This window comes from Calypte anna, chromosome Z (assembly GCF_003957555.1).
Source record: "Calypte anna isolate BGI_N300 chromosome Z, bCalAnn1_v1.p, whole genome shotgun sequence".
In the NCBI taxonomy this organism is placed as follows: Eukaryota; Metazoa; Chordata; class Aves; order Apodiformes; family Trochilidae; genus Calypte; species Calypte anna.
In genome coordinates this window covers 29,674,778-29,696,365 of record NC_044274.1, presented here as the reverse complement: position 1 = coordinate 29,696,365, position 21,588 = coordinate 29,674,778, and the positions used below count along the sequence as shown (strand labels likewise).

At 37.8% G+C, this 21,588-nt stretch overlaps 1 protein-coding gene across 1 annotated transcript; it reads left to right on the top strand.

The window, feature by feature from the left end:
• Window positions 1-19,620, top strand: CHSY3 (chondroitin sulfate synthase 3). Its single transcript, XM_030468036.1, has 3 exons — window positions 1-910; window positions 2,232-2,515; window positions 17,638-19,620. The coding sequence occupies exons 1-3, from the start codon at window positions 205-207 to the stop codon at window positions 19,195-19,197; spliced, it is 2,550 nt and encodes an 849-aa protein (XP_030323896.1). The 5' UTR covers window positions 1-204; the 3' UTR covers window positions 19,198-19,620.
• The last annotated feature ends 1,968 nt before the right edge of the window (window positions 19,621-21,588 follow it).

The window sequence follows — 21,588 nt, the reverse complement described above, 5'->3', positions numbered from 1 at the left end:
GAGAGAGCAACCCCTGCGGTGGTGCCAGCGGAGCGGAGAGGCCGCCGCCCTCTCGCCCGCATAAGTTTGACTCGGGAGCAGTACGGCAGCCCGGAGGGAACTGCGCAGAGAGCCGCCGAGCCCGGGACAGCCGCGGGACTGGAGTCGCTTCCAGCGAGCTGTTGAAGAGGGAACGCCGGAGGCGGGAGCCGCCCCGCCCACGCCATGGCAGCGCGGTACCGGAGACCCTGGCTGAACGTGGTGGTGGGGCTGATACTGGGATTCACCGCTGCCTCCTGGCTCATGGCCCCCAAAGTGACTGAGCTGAGCGAACAGAAGACGCGCGGCGCTCGCCTCTGTTCCTACCACGGCCGCTCGGTAGGACCGAAGGCGGCCAGCGGCGCGGCGGTACCGGGCGGGCAGCAGGCGCCTCCGCAGGCAGCAGCGGTGCTTGGAGGCACGAGTTTCAGGAGCAGTCCTTGGGAGCTGACGGCGGCGGAGGGCACAGTCTCCAGCCCTGCAGGCGGCCGGGAAGGGGAGCCAGAAGAAGAGGATAGTGGCGAGAAGCGGAGCAGCCGACCCAGGGGCAGCTACAACGGGAGCGGGGACTGGGAAGACGCCCCGGGCTGCGTCAAGCTCCGCAACTTCCTCTATGTGGGCGTGATGACCGCCCAGAAGTACCTGGCCAGCCGAGCGGTAGCTGCACAGCGGACGTGGGTACAGTCGGTACCGGGCCGCGTTGAGTTCTTCTCCAGCCAGGGATCCGCCGCGCCCCCCGGGTTTCCTCCGCTGCCCGTCGTTGCCCTGCCCGGCGTGGACGACTCTTACCCACCACAGAAGAAGTCCTTCATGATGATCAAGTACATGCATGACCACTACCTCGACAAATACGAGTGGTTCATGCGAGCGGACGACGACGTCTACATTAAAGGTGACACCGGCGCACGCAGAGGGGTATAGGCTGCTATCCCGGCGCTGAGCTCCTAGTGGGAACATCATGGTGCTCCTGCAATGCTAGGCCGCCTCTAGGGTGGCCGGACCGCAGCGAGTTCGGAGAGCTGCGGGTGTGGGGGTGCGATCTCAGTGCTGCGGCTTCCGCTCTTTTGCGGCGCGGTCCTGCTGCGGGCCGGCGGAGAGGATCTCGCCGGAGACAGCGGAGAGGCGGAGTGGTGCTCGCACCGCTTCCCGCCGCGCTTGGCTGTTCAGCCTGCGGGGGGCAGTCCCGCATCGTTCCGCCACCTCTGCGCCCGCAGCGGGCAGGCGCGGCGTGGATAGCTGCGGGCTACTCCGGCCCGATACCCGCTGCTGCGGCTGCTGCTCAGTCTGAGGTCTCAGATTCGGTGCTCGTCGGAAATTATGTTTTCAGCACTAGCAAAAAGCTCTCTACTTACGTGGTCTCTACTCTAGTGGTCTACTTACGCTTCGGCTGAACAGATGCAGAGGCCTGTGAAGGCTACCCCGCTTCTTTGCAGGGTGTACCTCTGAAAGTACTGGCCCTATTTCACTGTGAGTTTTGTGGCACCATTAGAAAGTTAAGTTCTGGAGCCCCCTTACTTTTGGTCTGCGCTTGTTGTTTTTGTTACTCATAGGGTGTCCTGCTCTTATAAAAGCAAGAGAAATTGAAGTTTTAATTATAAACCAAGGTTGTGAGTGTGATTTCTTATGGTATTAAAAGTTCCCTGTATACTCCCGTATCTGTCACTTCATTTTGTTTGAGTTGTTCTTGCTTGCCGGTGTGTAGACATTGTAGCACTGGAAAAAACTTTGAATAGGAACCTGAGTCTTGTCTCGTTCCAACAATTACTCTGTAATAAAATGTATTTATCAGGGTATATTTAGATTTGCTCTGGTCTTTAAAAAAAATTAATCCTAATATAATATCTGGTGTTTCCCCTTCCCTGTCTCCCTAGCCTGGAACTATATTGGCAAGTGGCCCTTCTTTATTGTTTAAAAAAAACAATGGAGTGCTTTGCATCAGTATCAGTCGAATAGAACAGGGTTTACTGGTCAAATTGAGTTTTGATCATCTTCTGGCTTTGACTGAATGTGTCATTCTAATGGTAAGTAATTTAAAAAAATCCTGTGAAAGCTAAACTCGTCCAAAGATATTTTCATTTAGGTATAGGATAATTCTTAGGAAGTAATCTTCCATGATGGTCTTGGGTACCTATTACATTTTAAAAAACTTGAGGTACAAAAAAAGAGCTGCTAGACTGGGCAGACAACTAGCAGTCATCTTTTCTCTTTTTCAGGTGAAAAATTGGAGGAGTTCCTTCGCTCACTGAACAGCAGTAAACCTCTGTATTTGGGACAGACTGGTCTGGGTAATGTTGAGGAACTTGGAAAACTCGGACTGGAGCCTGGAGAAAATTTCTGCATGGGAGGGCCAGGAATGATCTTCAGTCGGGAGGTTCTCAGGAGGATGGTGCCTCATATAAGTGAATGTCTTCAAGAAATGTACACCACTCATGAGGATGTGGAGGTGGGCAGGTGTGTCAGAAGGTTTGGAGGAACTCAGTGTGTTTGGTCCTATGAGGTAAGTGACAGTGTAAATTGCAGCCCACTGTTTACAGAGTTTCACATCTTGCAACAGAAGTAGTTATATATACTATATATACTATATCTTTCTACCATAATTATGTTTTAATGCATGCATCAGAATGTAAACTTCAGATTGCAAGGAATAAAGAGAAACATGAACTTCATGTTCATGTTGCTGCAAGTATGTTCATTTCTACTTGTGTCTTTTAGTTTTCAACAGTGATAACTAATGCAGACATGTTGTAAGTATTGTTGTGCTTTAAGTTGCTAAAGCATTACCTTGAGTTTTTCTACATACGCATCCTTGGCCGGGTGCTGCTGTACTTGACTTGCCAGTTTAGGCTGAATCTTTTTAAGAACTTGGTTTTGAATAGGCGTGTGGCATATCTGTTTGCTCTGCATTGCAAGTTCTTAAAATACATTGTGATATTTGAATAAGAATTGCCTGTACTTTCTTAATTTCTCCTATGTATTTTAGGAGTTCATTATTGGCAACACAGAAATAGGTTTAGTTTGCTGTAAATTAAATTAAATTAAATTTGTAATACTGCCTGTGTTTTATGATACACATTTAACAGTGTTCTTTTTAGTGTAAAATGGTATTAAAAGATATTAAGGATTCCCGCAGTGTAACAAATCTTCCCATGCTGAAATAATTTCAGGAAAAATTACTTCATGCAACAATAGCATTATCTACAATAATAAAGGTGTGCTGCCATACCCAAGAAATTTGTTTGCTGTGCCATAACTAAAATTCAGGCTTACTTCTCTGCAGATATTCTGGTTAGTGGCAAGACTATCTTTTTAGATGAAAATAGATGAAATGTGCAACTGCCATAAAGGATAAAGGATGATAGTTAATATGATGAATGTGGTTTTGGTTCTTCTGACAGGTTCTTTAATATTAATGCATACTTGCCCTTGTGGCACTGCCTTTTAAATGGTCCAATGAAAGACAAAAAATACAGGAAACATAATTCATTTTGTGGATCAATATTTTTGTGAGTGGCCTTGGGGAAGAGTTTAAAACAGGTTTGGTAGGCTGAAGTGCATGTAAATAGATGAATTAAAGCAAATTTTAAGTAGTTGATGCTAAATAGGTAGAAATCTGGGAGGTAAAATTAAAACCCTTTACTTCACAGAAGGTCTTTTAGAGACTGTTTCAATAAATGGCTTAAATTCAAGTGTAAAATAATACACCCATTGCACTGGTAGAGGAAGGAAGGCATTTATTGTGCAGATAGCTATCAATGTTGGACTAGTGGTTCTTAACCAGACTTGTAAGTTGCGAGGTACATTGACAGCTGAATCTTAAACTGATGTGTTTGGCCCCTGTCTGTACAAGGCCATTTCCAAATCCTTAGGGGGACATGATGCCTGCTTGGTCTGTATCAAATAGTGGCATTGTGATCCTTCTTTGACAGAATGCCTTTTATTTTGGTTTTGGTTTTCTGGTTTGTCATGTCGGGGAGAAATATGGGGAAGGGAAGGAAACTGATAATAGGTAAAATCACTATGCTTCTAATTTCTTTTGAGGTTGAATGTCAGGAAGTTTTGGCTCCAGGCACAAATCATAAGAGGGATAGAGTAAAAATATGTGTTTATAGAATCATAGAATCATAGTGGTTGGAAAGGATTTTCAAGATCATTGAGTGCAACTATCCATCCTATACCACCTAAACCACTAAATCATCTCCCGAAACAGCACACCCACCTGTTTTTATAATACCTCCAGGGATGGTGAATCCAGCACCTCCCTAGGCAGCCTGTTCCAATGCTTCACCACTCTTTCAGTGAAAATTTTTTTCCTGATATCTAATCTGAGCTTCCCCTAGTGCAACTTGAACCCCATACCTCTTGTCCTGTCATTAGTCACTGGGGAGAGGAGGCCACCACCCACCTCACTTTTCATGGTAGAATTGGGACCTGAAAACAGAAACTTAAGTATAATGCTGAAAGCAAGTCATATTGTCTCACAGTTTCATGGCTACAGTTCCTTTCAATGCAGTATTCTGGCATATGATTGGTTAGGGGTGAGGGTGGAACATGACTGGTGTTTTCGATAACAATTTCAAACTGAAGCACTCTTTCCTTTTTTCTTTCCCGTTCCCTGATATTTCTATTTTCATTATATCTGTACTGTTAACCGGAAAGGAAAATACAGAGTCTACATATAAAGAATAAAAAAGTTTAATGAGTATAAATCAATGGAAGAAAAAAAAAAAAGGCTTGTCAGATACTTGTCCTAATAAAGGAAAATCTGATAATAGATGTATTAGAGATAGAATCCATCCATGTAGAAATAACAATGCAAATAATCAAGTAGTAATCTGAAATTGGGAATAGATAGAGTAGGCTCAGGATAGGAAAGGCAACTGATGAGAATTGAGAAAAATCCCCAGAGTGACTAATTTATGTAATATCTCTCCTCATGTGACATCTATGAGTAGTGGCTAATTTTTCCTCGCAGTTAATATATAAAATAATAGCTCAGATTGTAACATGACAGATGTTGTCTGTCAACATAAACATGCCAGGCCAGCAAATCCATATGTATTAATCAAGTAAATAGGTTTGGGTGGGGTTTTTTTGGTTGGTTGGTTGGTTGGTTGGTTGTTTTTTTTATGTGTAATTATAAGTCCTTCCACTTTTATGTGAGAGGATTTTACAGATGTTCTGGATTGAATACTGCAATATTTTACAGTTGTTAGTTTACATAATAGACAGGGTCTTCAGCATAAAGTGGGTGGGTTGAGTTTTGGGGTGGGGTTTTTTTGTTTGTTTGTTTTATAAGTAATTATATTTTCTGAAGACAATGAAGTATTTTTAATAGTAGCTGTCACTCTCTGAGAGCTGATATATTTGTCTGCACTGTGTATTGACATTCTAGGAGAGATGGCTATGAATTTGAAGATAGTGTTTAGGACCATTTAGTTACAGATTGCCCAACATACTCTTTAAAATTCTGCATCTTCAGTGGCTTGAGAGTAGTACTAAGTCTGCTCTTACACACTTCTCAGCTGTGTGAAACCAAGTAGCAGCAGGCACAAGAAGTGTGACTGCTCTCTATGCCTAGCCCAGTGTCTATAGATGAAAGAGTGCAGGTATTTTGAGGAGTGGAGTTGTCTACAGGTTGGAAATGGAAATTTCACAAGATTACTTAGTTCCTGCTTCCATGATGAATTCCTGTGTTAGTCTGATTAACCTGATGCCAACACAGGCAAAGCAAACTCAGCAAGGGCAAAATGAGTTTAATTTTTTGACAGTTAACATGGCAACTCCTCTGACCTTGATACTCTCTCTGCTGCTTTTCAACTCTTTTTGTTCCCTTTCTCTTCATCCAGTGTTTTTTGCCTTTCTTTAACAATATTTTGGCAGAGGCACCGCTGACATGGCCAGTGGGCTTGGTTGTGTCCTGGATGGTGTCTTCATGGAGGTGGTTGGGAAAGGCTGTACATGAGCATGATGGGCACATGGCACTGTGCAGCCCCCTCCCACCAACACACTAGACACCCAGAACATGGTCACAGGAGATTGAAGGTACCTCTTGATACAACCTAACATCTTGACACAACACTCCAAATCTAAATATAAAGCAGAATGAGACCTCATTTTTTCTCTTGTTTGTTATTTTAGTTCATTTCTATAATTGAAATTTCTATATCCTGACTGTTTTTTGGCTGAGGAGCCTGTAGGGAGTATACTGAAACAGGCAGTGCTGGCATCCCCAGCGTGCATTGTTAGAGCTTGGTGTCTGCCCTGATCTGAGACCCAGCAGCTGCTGGTCATTCCTGCAGAGCTGTCTGCCAAGGTCAATGAAATAGCGGAGTAGAGCTATGAGTGGCAGCCACTTGCAAAAACAGAATAATTGTAGGATTATGGGAGTGTAACTAAGTGGTTTGTATCCTGTGATATACAGTTGGTATTTGGTGTCATGAATACATAGTGTGTATGGTGGGAGGATGTCACATGCTCTTTAAGCCACTTCAGTGATCCATGCAAATTTGCACTCCTTGGTCCAAAACCAATTAGTACCTGAGAGCAGAGAAGTGAAAAACATCTAGGATAAACTGATACTTGTCTGTTGCATAAGGAATTTTCTAGGGGAACTCTATATGCCACAAACGTTCTGTGGTTTCTGTGTTTATGAAAATTCTGTTGGCTTAGATCGCCTGCCTGTAAAATAAATTATTTTTCCATAGGTGGTGGGTATAATGTTCATCATGTGTATTTGACAGCAAGGTGGATCTGATTATGCATGGATATGAGACTGAGTAAAAAAAAAACCAGAAACAAAAGCAGCACAGAATTGACCTGGTTCTCCTTACAGTGATGCTCTATATAGAATATATTGTAATTTTATGGCTAATGTACTGCAATTGAAAGCTCCTATATGTACATTTGTACCTTTAGGATTCTGGGAGCTATTGTCACTGGAAAAGGAACAATGTAGGAGAGTCTTTTGTATTTTTTTTCCCTTTGAGAGGAATCTGAATCTCTGGTGCCTAATGATACTACCATAAGATCAGTAGCTCTTTGTGCTTTCTTACAGCATTAGCTATATTGCTACAAACACCTTTACTAAACTTGGGTTGTGTGGAAAGGCAAAAAGGTTAAGAAGGTGAAAAGATTAGGATATAACCCAGTCTTTTAGAGTCCGAAATCTAATCAATGCAGTAGAGTGTCCAATTACATAAAGACTATGTCCCTTGGTAGCAAATCTGGATTAAACAGTCAAACTAATGACTATTTTTAATGGGAATGAAAAGCAACCACAGCAGTAAAGTGAAGGAAACACTGGGGGGGAAACCCAGCATTTATTCATTTATTTCTACAGTCTCTCAAAAATAAGTATTTTGTAATGTGTTTCAGAGTAGATTTATGCCTTTGTGTTTATAGGACACTGACATGAATGGAAGTTAGATGGAGAGATCAGTTAGCTTAGTTTTTAAACCCAAGAAGATTTATTTACAAACTGTTGCTAGAGAGAGCATTTGGTGGTAGATTCAGGCAGATGTTGCCCTAAATACTCTTCTGTTTATGAATCAGGCAAACCAAGAATACTAGTTTTGCCATCAATTTTGAAATCTCTCTTGGAAATAAGCTGAATAATATGACAGTATTTTCGTATCATTACAGTGATAGTGAGGCTGTTTAATTTGCTCTCCTGTTTTTTTTTTGTGAAGGCTGCTATATATAAGCTTAAGACTTTAAAATCTTCTTTGCTCTAAGATCTATGGGTTTATGTTATTCAGACGTCTTTACGTAATATGCAGTAAATATTAATCTGGCTAAGCATTTTTGTACTGCCTTGTTGCCTCTTAATGCTCTAATTTTTTTGTCCTTGACACTTTTTTTTAAAGTCCTTACTTGTTTAATTCCTCCAATCTGTTCTCATTTTAAATTACCGGAATCTTAAATGTTCTTCACCTCTATTTTCAGAAGTCAAGTCAAAGCCAAAGAATTATAAAATGTACTTTGTAGGTAAATCAGTTGCATACTCTTAAACATGTAGACCTAAGTAGCCTGATATTAGACTCCATATCCTGAATTTAGCTAATTGCAATCCCTGTATTATGGCCACTGGTGCTGTGGTCCCTGTCATTCCTTTCTCAAAACCAGTGCAGAAAATAGGGAAGTCATTTCCCCTTAAACTGCAAGATTTTCATGCTGCCTTAATTTTATCTGAGGAGTTTTAAATTGGTTTCCATAGCACATGAAAAGGAAAAAAGGCCAGTTGAAATACATCTGAAAGCAAGAAACTGGTGTTTGCTTGTCTGTACAGATGGCAGATCTGAAAGAAAATTGGTTGTCACCATTGTACACGCATTTTAGTTAGGCAGTCTTGTGTCTGATGTTATTTCAAGTGATCGTTTAGAGTATTAAGAAACTATGGCCTTGTAGGGAAATTCAAATTTCCTGTAGGTATTCTTTCACTAATCATGCGAAGAAGTTATATAAGAACTATATTACATGCACAATTTTATATAGTGATGCAACAGATCTTTCTAAAATATGCAAAATACTTTATGTGTATGAATTCTTTCATTTTACTTTTATACGCCTTTCCAATAGGTTTTTTTTCATGCCTTTCCAATAGGTTTTCCTTTAAAGGGAGGGCCTTTAATTGAGGCACAGATGATGGAGAAAAAGGAGCAGGTTTTATTCACGATGTCTAAAGCTATATTTTGTTTTAAAATATACTCATTTTGATTACACTTCTAAAAGATTAAGAAATTATGTATTTCCTGAAGATTCATAATATCCATGTGTATCCAATTAAAGACAGAAAAAATCAGAAATGTTCTTCTATGTCAATCCAATCTTAAGACAAAATTCAAAGAAGAGACAGTTTGATTTTTCTATTAGTTCTATGGTTGAGAATACAGAAAAATCTCTTTCAGAACAGTAACACATACCTTTCTAACTTTTTCTTTATGATATTGAGGCAACAGGGGCAAAACTCTTACTTTAGTGATGAAATACCTAACTACAATCAGCTCACAGTTGCTAGCAAATCAAATTTTGACATCTTTCTTCTGAAATTATATATTGTAAGACTTGATGCTGATAGTGCTATATTTTAAAAGGAACTAAAATCTATGTACTATTGAAGTAGCAGTTAGAGGGTTATGCTAAAAGTAGCAAAAGCTTTTATAGGTAATACTGCTAACCCTTGTTACATGTCATTAGAGCAATTTTCAAATTCGGTCTTCTTGATTTTCTTTGGGCTTTAAAAGCTAGAAATTTCTAAAGATCAAAAGTACTTGGTAAAACTTTCTGATTCTGTTATTTCTTTCAGTATTGCCTTGGCAAAGAAAAATAACCAAAACTGCAAGTATCTTAAAATTTTCCATAATCTAGTTATTTCTCTGCTTATCGCATTTTTTTTAATTCTAGTCTGTACTGCTAATAGCATTTACGGGCTGTGATTCACAGATTCTTCTACAAATGTTAATATGCTAAGAATGTAGAAGAAAAAGTATTGTTTTCTTTGGGAGAATAGAACAATAATCAGTTTGTGTTTCTTACAATAGCATCTTAGAAATATATATGAAAGAAAGTTATTCTGTTTAAATATAACTTTTTATATGCACAGATATTATATTGCTTCTATGTTTAGAAATTCTATAGGTTCTATACACTAAGAACATCTAAATATAGGACATTTTGCTATTCAAATTTGTCTTGAAAGACAAATGCAAAGTTTAGAAAGAAATAGGTACCAGATCCAGCTATATTCTACAAACACAACACCTGTCACCTAATCTAGAAAAATCAAGAAGATTTTGCATTTTTTTTACAGCTTACTCCATTTTCTTGGAGTGAGCTCATATTTCCAGCTTCATGAATTGCTGTTGTCCTCTTGCATTTCATTCCTCTTCTCTTGAACCTAATTCCTCTTCTCAGCTTTTCATGCACTCATTCCTTCCCTCCATTCATTGCTGCATATGAATTCCAGACCTGTATCACCATTTTTTTTTTTATTAATACCACTTTTTTTTTTTCTTTTTTGTATTAACAGTGGAAATATTTGGAAAATAAATGTAACAGCTTTAGTATGTATTACTTTAGTATGAAAATATTTTGCTTTAGTATGAAAACAAGCATAGTGAAAACAGGCATAGTATGTCTGAAGAACACTACAGAACACAAAAGAAATTTTTGCAGAATAGGTTGTGTTATTTTGTGTTTGTGGATTAGGGTATTAAAAACAGTTCTGTGAATTGTGCATATAATCTACAAGATTGTTGTGCTTCAACTGACATTTGTGCTACAATAATAATGATTGCTGTATTGTTATCATACCTTCAGTTGCTCTTAACCATCTGTTACCTGAAAAGAAAATTCAACTTGCAGAAAATTGTTGGGTTTTTTTCTTACAGTGTTTCATATGTGAGGAATCCTCACCTCAAACCAGATAAAAGCATGAGGAGGTAGAATAATATGATGATAAAATCATGTTTTGATGAGATTAGGGAAATACCATGGGAACATAACAAAAGAGCTTCTTTAAAGGGCTCTTTTAAAGGGTAACAGAGCACAGGAACAGGCTTCCCAGAGAAGTGTCAGAGTCTCCTTCTCTGGAGACATTCAAGAACCTGCTGGGAACCCATCCTGTGCAACTACTGTAGGTGAACCAGCTGTGGCAGAGGGGTTGGAATAGATCATCTCCAGACATCCGTTCGAACCCCTTAACATTCTGTGATTCTGTGATTTGTGCTCTAGATCCTTCACCAGCATCATTGCCCTAGAAGGAAAGGGTTTCAAAGACTTATCAATAGCTTGATCCTTTGTTTTAAGCAAGCAGACTTCTATATTGTAGGAATTCATCAGCATATTGATGCTGTGAGTATGCAGTCACCATAAATCTTTTTGGCAATAGTGAAAGTAGTTGAAAAGTTTGCCTGTGTGATATAGCATGAGACTATAGTGCTGATTGTTCTCACTATACATATTTATAACCATTTGTAAGCAAACTAAGAGATATTTAAAAGCCATTTGCAAACTATGGAAAATACAGTAGACAGATATACATAAGAATGCAAGTACTCATAAATTGTCCCAAAAATATAGAGAATATCATTTGCTGTAGCTTGCTACAGCCTTGTAGCTGTAGATTTTGCAATTTCCATTGTTGAGGCAGCGATTAGCAAAGAATATACCTGCAAGTTTTAATATAAAAACAAATGTACTTCTATACTTGGGTTAGTGGTCTGCAGTCCTTGAGAAATCACTTTAGAATGGTCACTGCAATACATGGTGCTTCTGGAAGCAACACATTGTTGCATTTCATATAGAAATGCGATAGATCGTGCAGCTGGCTTAGTGGTCATCTTTTTTAATTCTTGCAAACGCAGTGAGGAAAAAATAAGAAGAAAGAAAAAAGTTGAGGCCAGGCAGAGTAAACATGGCATCACGATAAGGTGGACTATGTTTTTAAAAGCAAGATACAATAAACAGAGACCATGGTATTGCTAGATCCACTTTCCCCATAATAGAACATTCTGGGAAAACCAAGAGTTGATAGAATACATGATGCTCTCTATGTTCAGAGCAGGTGTCCTCCAAATTACTTACTATCTCTTCTGGCAATGAGCCTTGCCTCATCTTCGTTTTTCTGGCAGCAGGCCTTGCCTTGCTGCTGTTTCTGGCCAGCCTTGCTTTTTATCGTGGGGCCCTGGTTTTTTGTGGGGCCCTGTTTTTTTGCTAGCTCTCAGGTCTATTGAGGCAGCTCTCCACAGCTATTGGATAGGGCTTGGGGGGGTTGATGTGCTTACTGTAACTCTGAAGGATCTGACAGCTTCAGAAAAATAGTGTTGGTATCATGAGATTCAGAGTTAAGTGTTCTTAAAAAATCTATTTGCTTGAATATACTGAACAGCTTTTACTGTAATGTCTGAACTGACAACTTTGGGTAATTTTCACTGATCCTAAACTGGAAAATTACTCATGCATTTCACTGATATCTTGTGTAGCCTATATGAACAGAACTGTATTGTATTGTGCTTATTTGAAATTAAACCACTAAACACATGTTCTGTATATACTTAGATAGACTTATAACTGATAAGCAGGTGTGTTGTCTATACATGCAATACAATAAGCATGTAGAAAATATTTTCAAAGACTAGGGAATACATTACACTAACAATTCTGTATTATTTCTTATCTTCTGTGTTTATTTATACAGAGCTGTCTGGAGTAAAGCTGTCTGGCAGTCAGTCAGTGTCAGTTAAACTAATCATGAGATTAGTTTAGGGTTAGAGAGATAGAAGGGTATAAATATAAAGGGATCAAGTGAAAAATCAGTTTATAAAATACAAATCTTTTCTTTAGTGTGTATTTACAGAAAACAAGCACCTTTGTGGATCCTGCCTGCTTAAATTTGGTGGATATGACTGGTAACCAAAAAAAGGGTAGTATCCATTTCAAATGAGAAATTCTTACCTACTGCTTCTCTGAACTTATTAAATAAAAGTTGTCCTACTTAGTGGTGCTTGTTGTTATACTTAATCTTTTTAAACTTCAGGTTTTTGCAGGTAAGTGAAGACTTTAGAGGTGAACAAAAGCAGGCAATTGTGGCTTTCCTAGGAAAACAAAAGTTGCTTAGCTTAAAAAAAAGCTACTGTGGGTCATCTTCCTGGGAAATATTCAATAAGGTATTTCAGCTCCTTCAAGGCAGAGTTATATGTTCACATTTATATCCATTTGAAGGCATGATAAAACTCTGTCTGAGGATCTGAAATCTTTAATAAGAAATACTGGTTTTGGATAATTTCGTATACTAAGTTGTTGGGTTTTTTCCTATCATGCTTTTAATCTAAGTCAACTGTATGAAATCAGGCTGCACCAAAAATACACCTACTGTATTGCCAATTTTAAAGGAGTGATTATATACAACTGTCTATGGGAACTCCTTACTTTGTGTGTTGCATCAAGGTTTTGCTTCCTCTTTCATGGGAAGCTTTGAATGGGAAGGATTTTCAGGAAAGGAATTGGTGAAAATGCAAGGATTATGATTCTGAATCTATTTTATACAAAAATAGCTTTCATGTCATTATGCATTATGGGTTATGATGTGGGCATTTTTAAATAAAGGGTTAGTAGTGAATTACTTTGTATACGCATACCATGTAAAGAAAAGTGAGGGCCAGTTCATATGCCAACGGTTTCTTCAAGCTGAATAAAGAATAAAATGGGAAGGTTTTCAATTTGATTTAAGTATAGATGTGAGTTGATGTAACTTTCATGCTTTTTAATTGTTTACATACAGAAAGATCCTTTTGGCTACATGTTTTTTTTTAATTGTTACGTTGTTGACCTACTCTGTTTCACCAGTGTAACCATAATTCAGACTCATAATGATTGAAATACATTACTATATAGCAGCTGTTGCATAGCCAGGTTAAGTAAGTATGAAAAAGCTTAAATCTGAGTTACTAGCAGCATTATTTTATTTTTACAAAGAGATTAAATACAACATGCCTGTTTGGTGAAAGAGGTCACTGCAGCTCCAAATTGTGACACAGGTGTATATTAGAAGTCTTTTTGAATGAAACTCCTGTTGGTGCTATATGTAAGAACGTTGATAGATGTTTTAAATGTTGAAGAACCCAGCTGACACTGAAAAGAAGAGACTAAAAACTAATTTCCAAAGTGAAGATAACTGAATGTTCTGCTTGCTTGCTCAAGTCTTTCAGCAAACAATTGATCAGTTCAGCATATTCAGAATGGTGTCAGCAACAATAGCCAATCATGTGTCTAATCATAGACCTGGTACATTTTAGCTTATTAGCAAGACATTCCAATACATTATTTCTTCCTTCATTTTTAATAAGATTTGTGAACTTCATGTATGGGTGAGGTCATTTGCACATTATAGAATATAGTTTTCCTCAGAAGGTATATCTTCATGGTTTTGAGACAGACGCAAACCTTTCAGCACATCCTCCTAAACCCTATTTTTGTGCAACTTAATTGTCAGTACCCTTTGTGTCTTACTGCTTGCTTCCTCACATTTCATATTTGTCTTCAGTCATGGCCCAGAAAAAATAATTTCCTTGCCACATTTTTAAATGAAGTTATTCCTATTACCATGTCTCTTCAATGTTACTATCTACTGTCTATTCCATTTTTTTAGTATTTAAAAAAAATACTGTGCAGTTTCACTCTTCGTAGGAACTGGTAGGTACAGCTATAAGAGGAATAACAATTCTCTGTAGGCATAAATGCAAAAAGCCAAACGTAATAAGCCTGCCAGGTGGGTTTCAAACAGCTCTGTGATGATTTTTCAAGTTGATAATAAAATGAAATTGTGTGAGGAAGAGTTTATCATGATATATTATGCCATAAAGATGAAACAGTACTATTTATCACCTTGACAGAGGAGCCATTTTCTTCATATTCATCATATTAAAAATAAATGTAATGTTATCCTACAGAGATAGCCCCAGCTCTCCATAGTTCTTGGCTCATTCCTTCAAGGTGTAACATTTTACAGTGAGTGACAGGAAGAAATTACAATTACATTTTGTGTTGATTTTACTCTCCTTTCCCTGTTTCCTTCTGCCCTAATTTCTTCATTCAAAACACAAATCAAGCCAACCAACCATTAACAAAAAACAAAGGCTAAGTAATTTCTGAATAGTATATGTCAGGTGTATAGATAAAATCTCTAGTCTAAAGAGGTATTTTTAAATTGTTTTCACTAGCAATTTGCTTCTTTTGAGTACTTCTCAAATTATATCAATCCTAGCAAACTGCTGTATCCCATTGCACCTCCCAGTTTGTCATCCTGTTTTGTTTTGTGTTGTTTTGTTCCAGAATCTTTATGGTAAGCATTTCTGCTTTCTGTATATTTGATTATGCTTTGACAGATTTGGTTTAAAGACACAGTGCCTGTACGTTATGAATTTCTTAACAAGTTGTTCCTGTTAGGTCTGAGATTCAACAGGAAATCACAAATATAAGCTCCTTATATTAGAGACAGTTATATTAGACCATCCCAACTATAAGCATACAGATACAAATGACTGACAATACTGAACTCATTGACAGGATTCACAAAGCAAGTCTTCCCCAAAATCAAACTCAGAGTAGTTGAAAAAAGTTAAACGGGAGTCCTTCCAAGGAAAAACTACAATGTTCCCTCAGAAGCCATTCTTTGACCAGCTTTGGGTTTTCTCTCCCTTTTATGCAGAGGACACACACTGTAATGTGGAATCAATAGACCCAGATGGCCAGACAGGAGATGGGCAGACTTCGTGTTATTTGTTATTTGCACACCCATGTGAACACCAGGCTGGGGAGCGGGAGGGAAATTTCAAACCTGATGCTAATAAGCTCCCAATATCACACCAAACATCTGTCCTCTACAGATCAGAATTATTTCCTTCAACACTCTAGTTAACCACCATGCTTCTGTGTTTTTTAAGAAAATTGCTAGAGCTTATTAATGAAGAGCCTATTAATATGCAAATCTTTTATTAGCTGGAAAAAATTTGTTTGAATTATATTATTTGAATTAGAAATTCCCACTAGAAGGGTAATACCACTTTTTTAATAACATAAGCCTTCAACTGCGTATTAAAATCAGTAACATTTTCAGTAACAGCACATGAGGCAGCATAAAATGGGTTTTAAATTACCACTCCATAGCTGGAAGACTTTTTCTTTTTATTGATCAGCAGCACTTCCCAATTCAGAAATCCAACAATGAAGTATCTTGTTAAAGGTATGTAATACTGCTGAGAGGATGAAGAATCACTGTTCAGTTCAACATCTCCATGAAGCATGTAACCCAGTGGGCTTGGATTTGATTTATTTTTTTCTCAGGGAGGATGGAAGAGTACATTCATGTTAATTAATTTTCATCCCATCCAGTGAGAAAATAGAGGTATGCCTGTGAAAAAGTGTAATGGCAATGTAATTAAGATTTTGTGTAACAAAAACATTGTAACAGACATCCTGACATGCTTACATTATTTTAATTGGATGTTTAGTTTAAGAGTTAATTAAGTTAATTAAGTTTTAATTTATTATAATTATTATAATTATAATCTTTAGTTAATGAGATCAGATGGAAGGAAGATATGTGTAATCTTTTTGACTACACCATAGGAAGTAAAATCTTAATTTGAACATCCTTTTTTTCTTTTACTGATGAATCAAAAAGAGAAAAATAGGTTGACACGTAGATCATGCTGTTCACTTCCTCAGCTGAGTAATGGCTCAATATAGTGTGAGTGCAGGACAGTTAATTTAAAAATTAAATCAAAAAGAGATGAACTCTCGTCTATTTTGTAAGCTATCAGTATGCAGACTGCTGAGCAGCTTCTATGTCAAGGGAATGGAAAAGCAGACCAGAAAGTCTTACTGTACTGATTTTGTTTCAATACCCATCTCAAAATATGATTATAGGTCAAGCTTACAATAGTACCTCAAACAATGTTTTCTATCTCATTAGCTTATTATCCTTAGGTATTGATCACAGACCAGTCTGCAGCTGAGAAGACAGCCTCTGCTCATTTATATCTTACTCATGTATCTGCTGCTTTGTGTGCAGCCTACTAAAGGGAACCTGCTCTGGCAGAAAGGTCATAGTAGGTGATCTCAAGAGATCACTTCCAGACCCTAGCATTCTGTGATTCTATGATTCATGGGAAATAACACAGTTTGTCTGGGAGTCAGTAGGTGTTCACTTAGTAAACAGCAATGGGTCTTAAATGTACTTATGATGTTAATATTTTACTTCTCCACATCACTTCCCACTTAAATATTCAGCACATTAAATTAATAATGGGCTAAGTTTTCTTCCAGGCAGGGAACCAAGTTAGATGAAGATTTATGATTTTCTCAAGCACAGAAAGGTATAAAGGCCAGATACTTGAAATCGTAGAAATGTGCTTCAGCCATAAAATGCTTCATTATTTAGAAGATATTACAATTACTAATTTCACATAAATAGAATATCTTCTTTCGCTACAGACATACAATGGAAATTACTCATCATGATCCATAACCTAACTGATGTACTCTATTATATATGTATCCTTGCCAACATACATATTCCAACGGTTATACTTCAGTCAATAAATTATTTGTTCAAAGGGAAAAAGTGTTATATTGAAACCAAGTCTACTCTGTTTTTGAATGCGAAGTAGCACTGTCCATTTATGTGTACCTGTAGGAAACACATGCAACTTTATGCTCCATACATATAAATCTAAGGTCCTCTTAAAAAACATAATCAGAGTTGCTAACATAATAAGGATTTAGATGTAGTTGACAGCTTAGTGTTTTGTGCATAGCAGCATTCAGACTGCCCATAGGAACTCAGAAATACTACCAAAAGACCATATGTTAAGTGTTTCATTTAATTTTGCAGTTTGATGATGTAAAGGAAAACCCAAGATTTCTGCATTTCTGTTTGGTTGGAGAACAATATTTGCTTACTGTGGATATCACTGAAGCCAAGTAGCATACTTTAATCTTTTGTGCCCAAAAATAGCTATGCTTTATAAGTATTGGTAATGATCAACAGTACCAATGTGTGTCCTTTTGTAGGATGTAGAAGCATGTCCACTTAAATGTTTTTTCTCCCTCTCTTTCTAGATGCAGCAGTTGTTTCACGAAAACTATGAACACAGCCGCAAGGGCTACATTCAAGATCTTCACAACAGCAAGATTCACACAGCCATAACACTTCATCCTAACAAAAGTCCAGCCTACCAATACAGGCTGCACAATTACATACTGAGTCACAAAATTTCTGAACTGCGGTATCGGACCATCCAGCTCCATAGAGAAAGTGCCCTAATGAGCAAGCTTAGTAACAGTGAAGTAAATAAAGAAGATCAGCAACTGGGGATGATGCCTTCTTTTAATAATTTTCAGCCACATGAAAGGAATGAAGTCCTTGAGTGGGAGTTCCTGACAGGAAAATTTCTCTACTCAATGGTGGAGAACCAGCCACCCCAGCAGAGCCTGAGTAGCATCCTTCAGACTGCACTGGATGACACCGTGATGCAAATCATGGAAATGATAAATGAGAACTCTAGATCTAGAGGTAGGCTCATTGATTTCAAGGAAATACAGTATGGCTATCGCAGGGTGGACCCTTTGCATGGAGTGGAATACATCCTGGATTTACTGCTTTTATACAAAAGACACAGAGGAAGGAAAGTTACAGTTCCAGTCAGACGCCACACTTACCTTCAGCAATTATTTAGCAAACCTTTCTTCAAAGAAGGAGAGGAGCTGAATGTAAGAAGCATGCTGGAGGAGACCAATACTGACACTCAGTCTTTTCTTTCAAATTCCTTGAAGATTTTTTCCTCATCATTTCAGGGCACCAAAGATATTGGGGAACACAGTGACAAGAAAATACATATTCTTGTCCCCCTTGCAGGAAGATTTGACGTTTTCTCAAGATTTATGGATAACTTTGAGAAGACTTGTCTGATACCTAGGCAGAATGTAAAGTTGGCAATAATTCTGTTCAGTTCTGAGCTGGATCAAGACTCCAGCAAACACATAGACCTAATAAAAGAATACAAGGTTAGATATCCTAAGGCAGATATGACCCTAATTCCAATGGCAGGAAAGTTTTCTAGAGCTTTAGGTCTTGAAATGGCCTCATCTCACTTTGACAATGGCACTTTGCTGCTGTTCTGTGATGTTGATATGATATTCACACCAGGCTTCCTGCAGAGATGCAGAGATAACACTATTCAGGGAGAACAGGTTTACTACCCTATCATCTTTAGTCAATATGATCCAAAAGTAATATATGGAGGCAACCCTCCAGCTGACAGTACTTTTGTCTTCACAAAGAGAACTGGATTTTGGAGGGAGTATGGATTCGGAATTACCTGTATTTACAAAAGTGATCTATTTACTGCTGGTGGATTTGATACTTCAATTCAAGGCTGGGGACTTGAGGATGTAGACCTCTTCACCAAAGTGGTGAGATCTGGCTTGAGAGCTTTCAGAAGTCAAGAAGTAGGAGTTGTCCATATTTTTCACCCAGTTCAGTGTGACCCTAGTTTACATCCAAAACAATATAAAATGTGCATAGGGTCCAAAGCAAGTATGTTTGCCTCTACTGTGCAGCTTGCTGAACTCTGGCTACAGAAACATCTGGGTGTCATGTACAATAGAACTCTCTCTTGACACCTCAGCCTATTTAGGCCTTTTTAGGGAAGTTTACCTCATTAATGTCATTATTGTTATTATTTGATTTTGTTGTTGCAGTTTTAATGTCCTTCCTTATTGTCTTCCAAAGACTGTTGACCTCAAACAGGATGTCTGCTGTTCACTGATGTTTCTTATACCTACTGAACTGGAGAGATGGATTCCTTCATATTTCCTTTATTTGAAATTCAGTCAAGTTGCAGTATTCATGTGATCCCATGGAGCACATCCATCAAAAGAGACTTCATCAGAATATTTTCGTATGGTTTTGGGATGCAGTATCATCTTGTTGCATTTCTCAGATTTGATGTGATACAAATACAAATATGTGCTGGTGAAGGTACCACAAAAGTGCTTTATGCTTCTTCTGGGGATGAAACTCTATAAGATAAACTTGAGTTTTATAATTTATATGAAGACATATATGTATAAATGCTACTTTTCATCTTTAGAATTTTTAAAATAAATTAATAACTATGACTGTACCTTTATTTTTTTGGAGGGGAAAAAAAAAAAAAAAGGAGCAAAGCTGAGAATCTACTTGCAAATACAACTGGTACTGGCTACCAAGTCCTTAAATGTCTTATTATAATAACAAACTATTCATTTTTGTTCACTCCAAGTGTAAATGAACCTTATTTTCACAAGGAACAGGAATTAACCAAATGCTTATATACACTTTAGAACTCTTGTGAACCAAAATCCTAATTTCCAGGCAGGAAGAAACTGTGACTTAACATGGTCATTTATGATAAGGTCCAGACATACATTATTCTTTTTTTGACACACATAATATAAGTTGTTTATCTTTTTAGAAAAATATGTAACAAGCAATTTTCTTTTACATTCCCAAGTGTTAAAAGCTAAAACTGTTTTAATTTTTCATTTTTCATTAACATTGGTAGTCAGTAGCAATTTGTTGTTAATATTAAAATTACTGGAGAATAATGATGTGAGTTTCAAAATTTACTATTGCTGGTCAAAGTTCCTTGCAAATTTATTTATATTAGTGGAGGTTATAAGATGGTACTAAGATTTACCTCGGGGCAGTCTGAAGTTGTCATATTCTCGATTCAGGGAGTGAAGAATTTAAAATGATACTAACATAATAAATAATTACATAAGCTTCTTTACTTTAGAGAAATGTTTGGATAGGAATATAGATGTGTGTATATGTGCACACACATGTGTGTTTATCCCCTGTGTGTATCGAGATATGTAGAGAAATTATTTCAAAATATGTTTGCCTTTTCAGTTCAGGCAGCAATTTGTTACAAATTTCTCTTTTTTTTTGCCATATATTTAGAATTTTTCATGTGACATTCTGGTAACTGCCCAAAGGCATCCAAGAAACCAACAGAATTCAGCAAAAGTTAATTAATACAGTGGGTACATCTAATAATCTCAGTACCCTTGATTTCCAACTATATTTCAAATAGAGCAGCATAAGAAAAAGTAAGCAATTACTGAATTTAAGTTTGTAAGTTTTTCAGCTGCAACCAACTCCTTCTCTGTTTACTTTCAAAAAGCTACTGAGATATTGCAATTCACTGACTCGTTTATTTGTATGAAGATTCCCTGAAAAACTGCTTCAGGCATGAGAAGGGAGAGTAGGCCAGTTAGTGTCTGCAGTTTTCTGTTCTGGATTTACCAGGCAGGGGAAAAGGCATCTCTCAGAAGGAGTGAGTACTCAGAATTAAAGGGCTGGCCATAGCTTTTTTTATGCTTTCAAGGAAAACCAAACCAAACCAAACAAACAGCCAGCCAAACAAACAAAAAACAAAAAACAAAAACAAAACCAAAAACAAATATTCCCATTTCCTTGGAGAAATGAATACTAGTGGTAGATAAGAACAGATAAAAAGTAATTAATACTCGTCCGTCCTCACCAAAGAGAGCTCCTGGCTTTACTTTCCTAGCCCAGTATTGTTATCTCAGATACCTAGAGGAAGTAAAATTCAGTACTAATGATGAAATAATTTGTGGAAACTGCTCACTGCTCTTTATTGAGTGCAAAGGTAATGCGCTGTTCAATAAGAAAGCCAAGAACAGGGAACATACTATTTCTTTGATCAATCTTGACTGATACATCTCAAATTGTAAATAACAAAAACTGCTGATAATATTTGTGATGATTTCATGAACATGAAAAAAACCTATGCAGACATCTAAGGAAATAATTGCTGGGATGTATTCCAGTGATTATTTCAATTACTTAGCTTAGTGGCCAGAGAGAATTTGCTCAGATCAAAGCAAAGTAGTAGATTTGAATGAAAAATCATACCAATCATTCAGTGGGGATAAAGATGTATACAGAGGGCTTGCTGGATCAGGTCCTACATGATACAGGCAAAATACTAGTATTTACCA

What these genes read in the sequence shown, in the direction of transcription:
- CHSY3 (XM_030468036.1), top strand. Translation starts at nt 205, where the DNA reads ATGGCAGCGCGGTACCGGAGACCCTGGCTGAACGTGGTGGTGGGGCTG. An exon ending in CGACGACGTCTACATTAAAG is followed by an intron (nt 911 to 2,231) that starts GTGACACCGGCG and finishes TCTCTTTTTCAG; the next exon opens with GTGAAAAATTGGAGGAGTTC. An exon ending in AGTGTGTTTGGTCCTATGAG is followed by an intron (nt 2,516 to 17,637) that starts GTAAGTGACAGT and finishes CTCTCTTTCTAG; the next exon opens with ATGCAGCAGTTGTTTCACGA.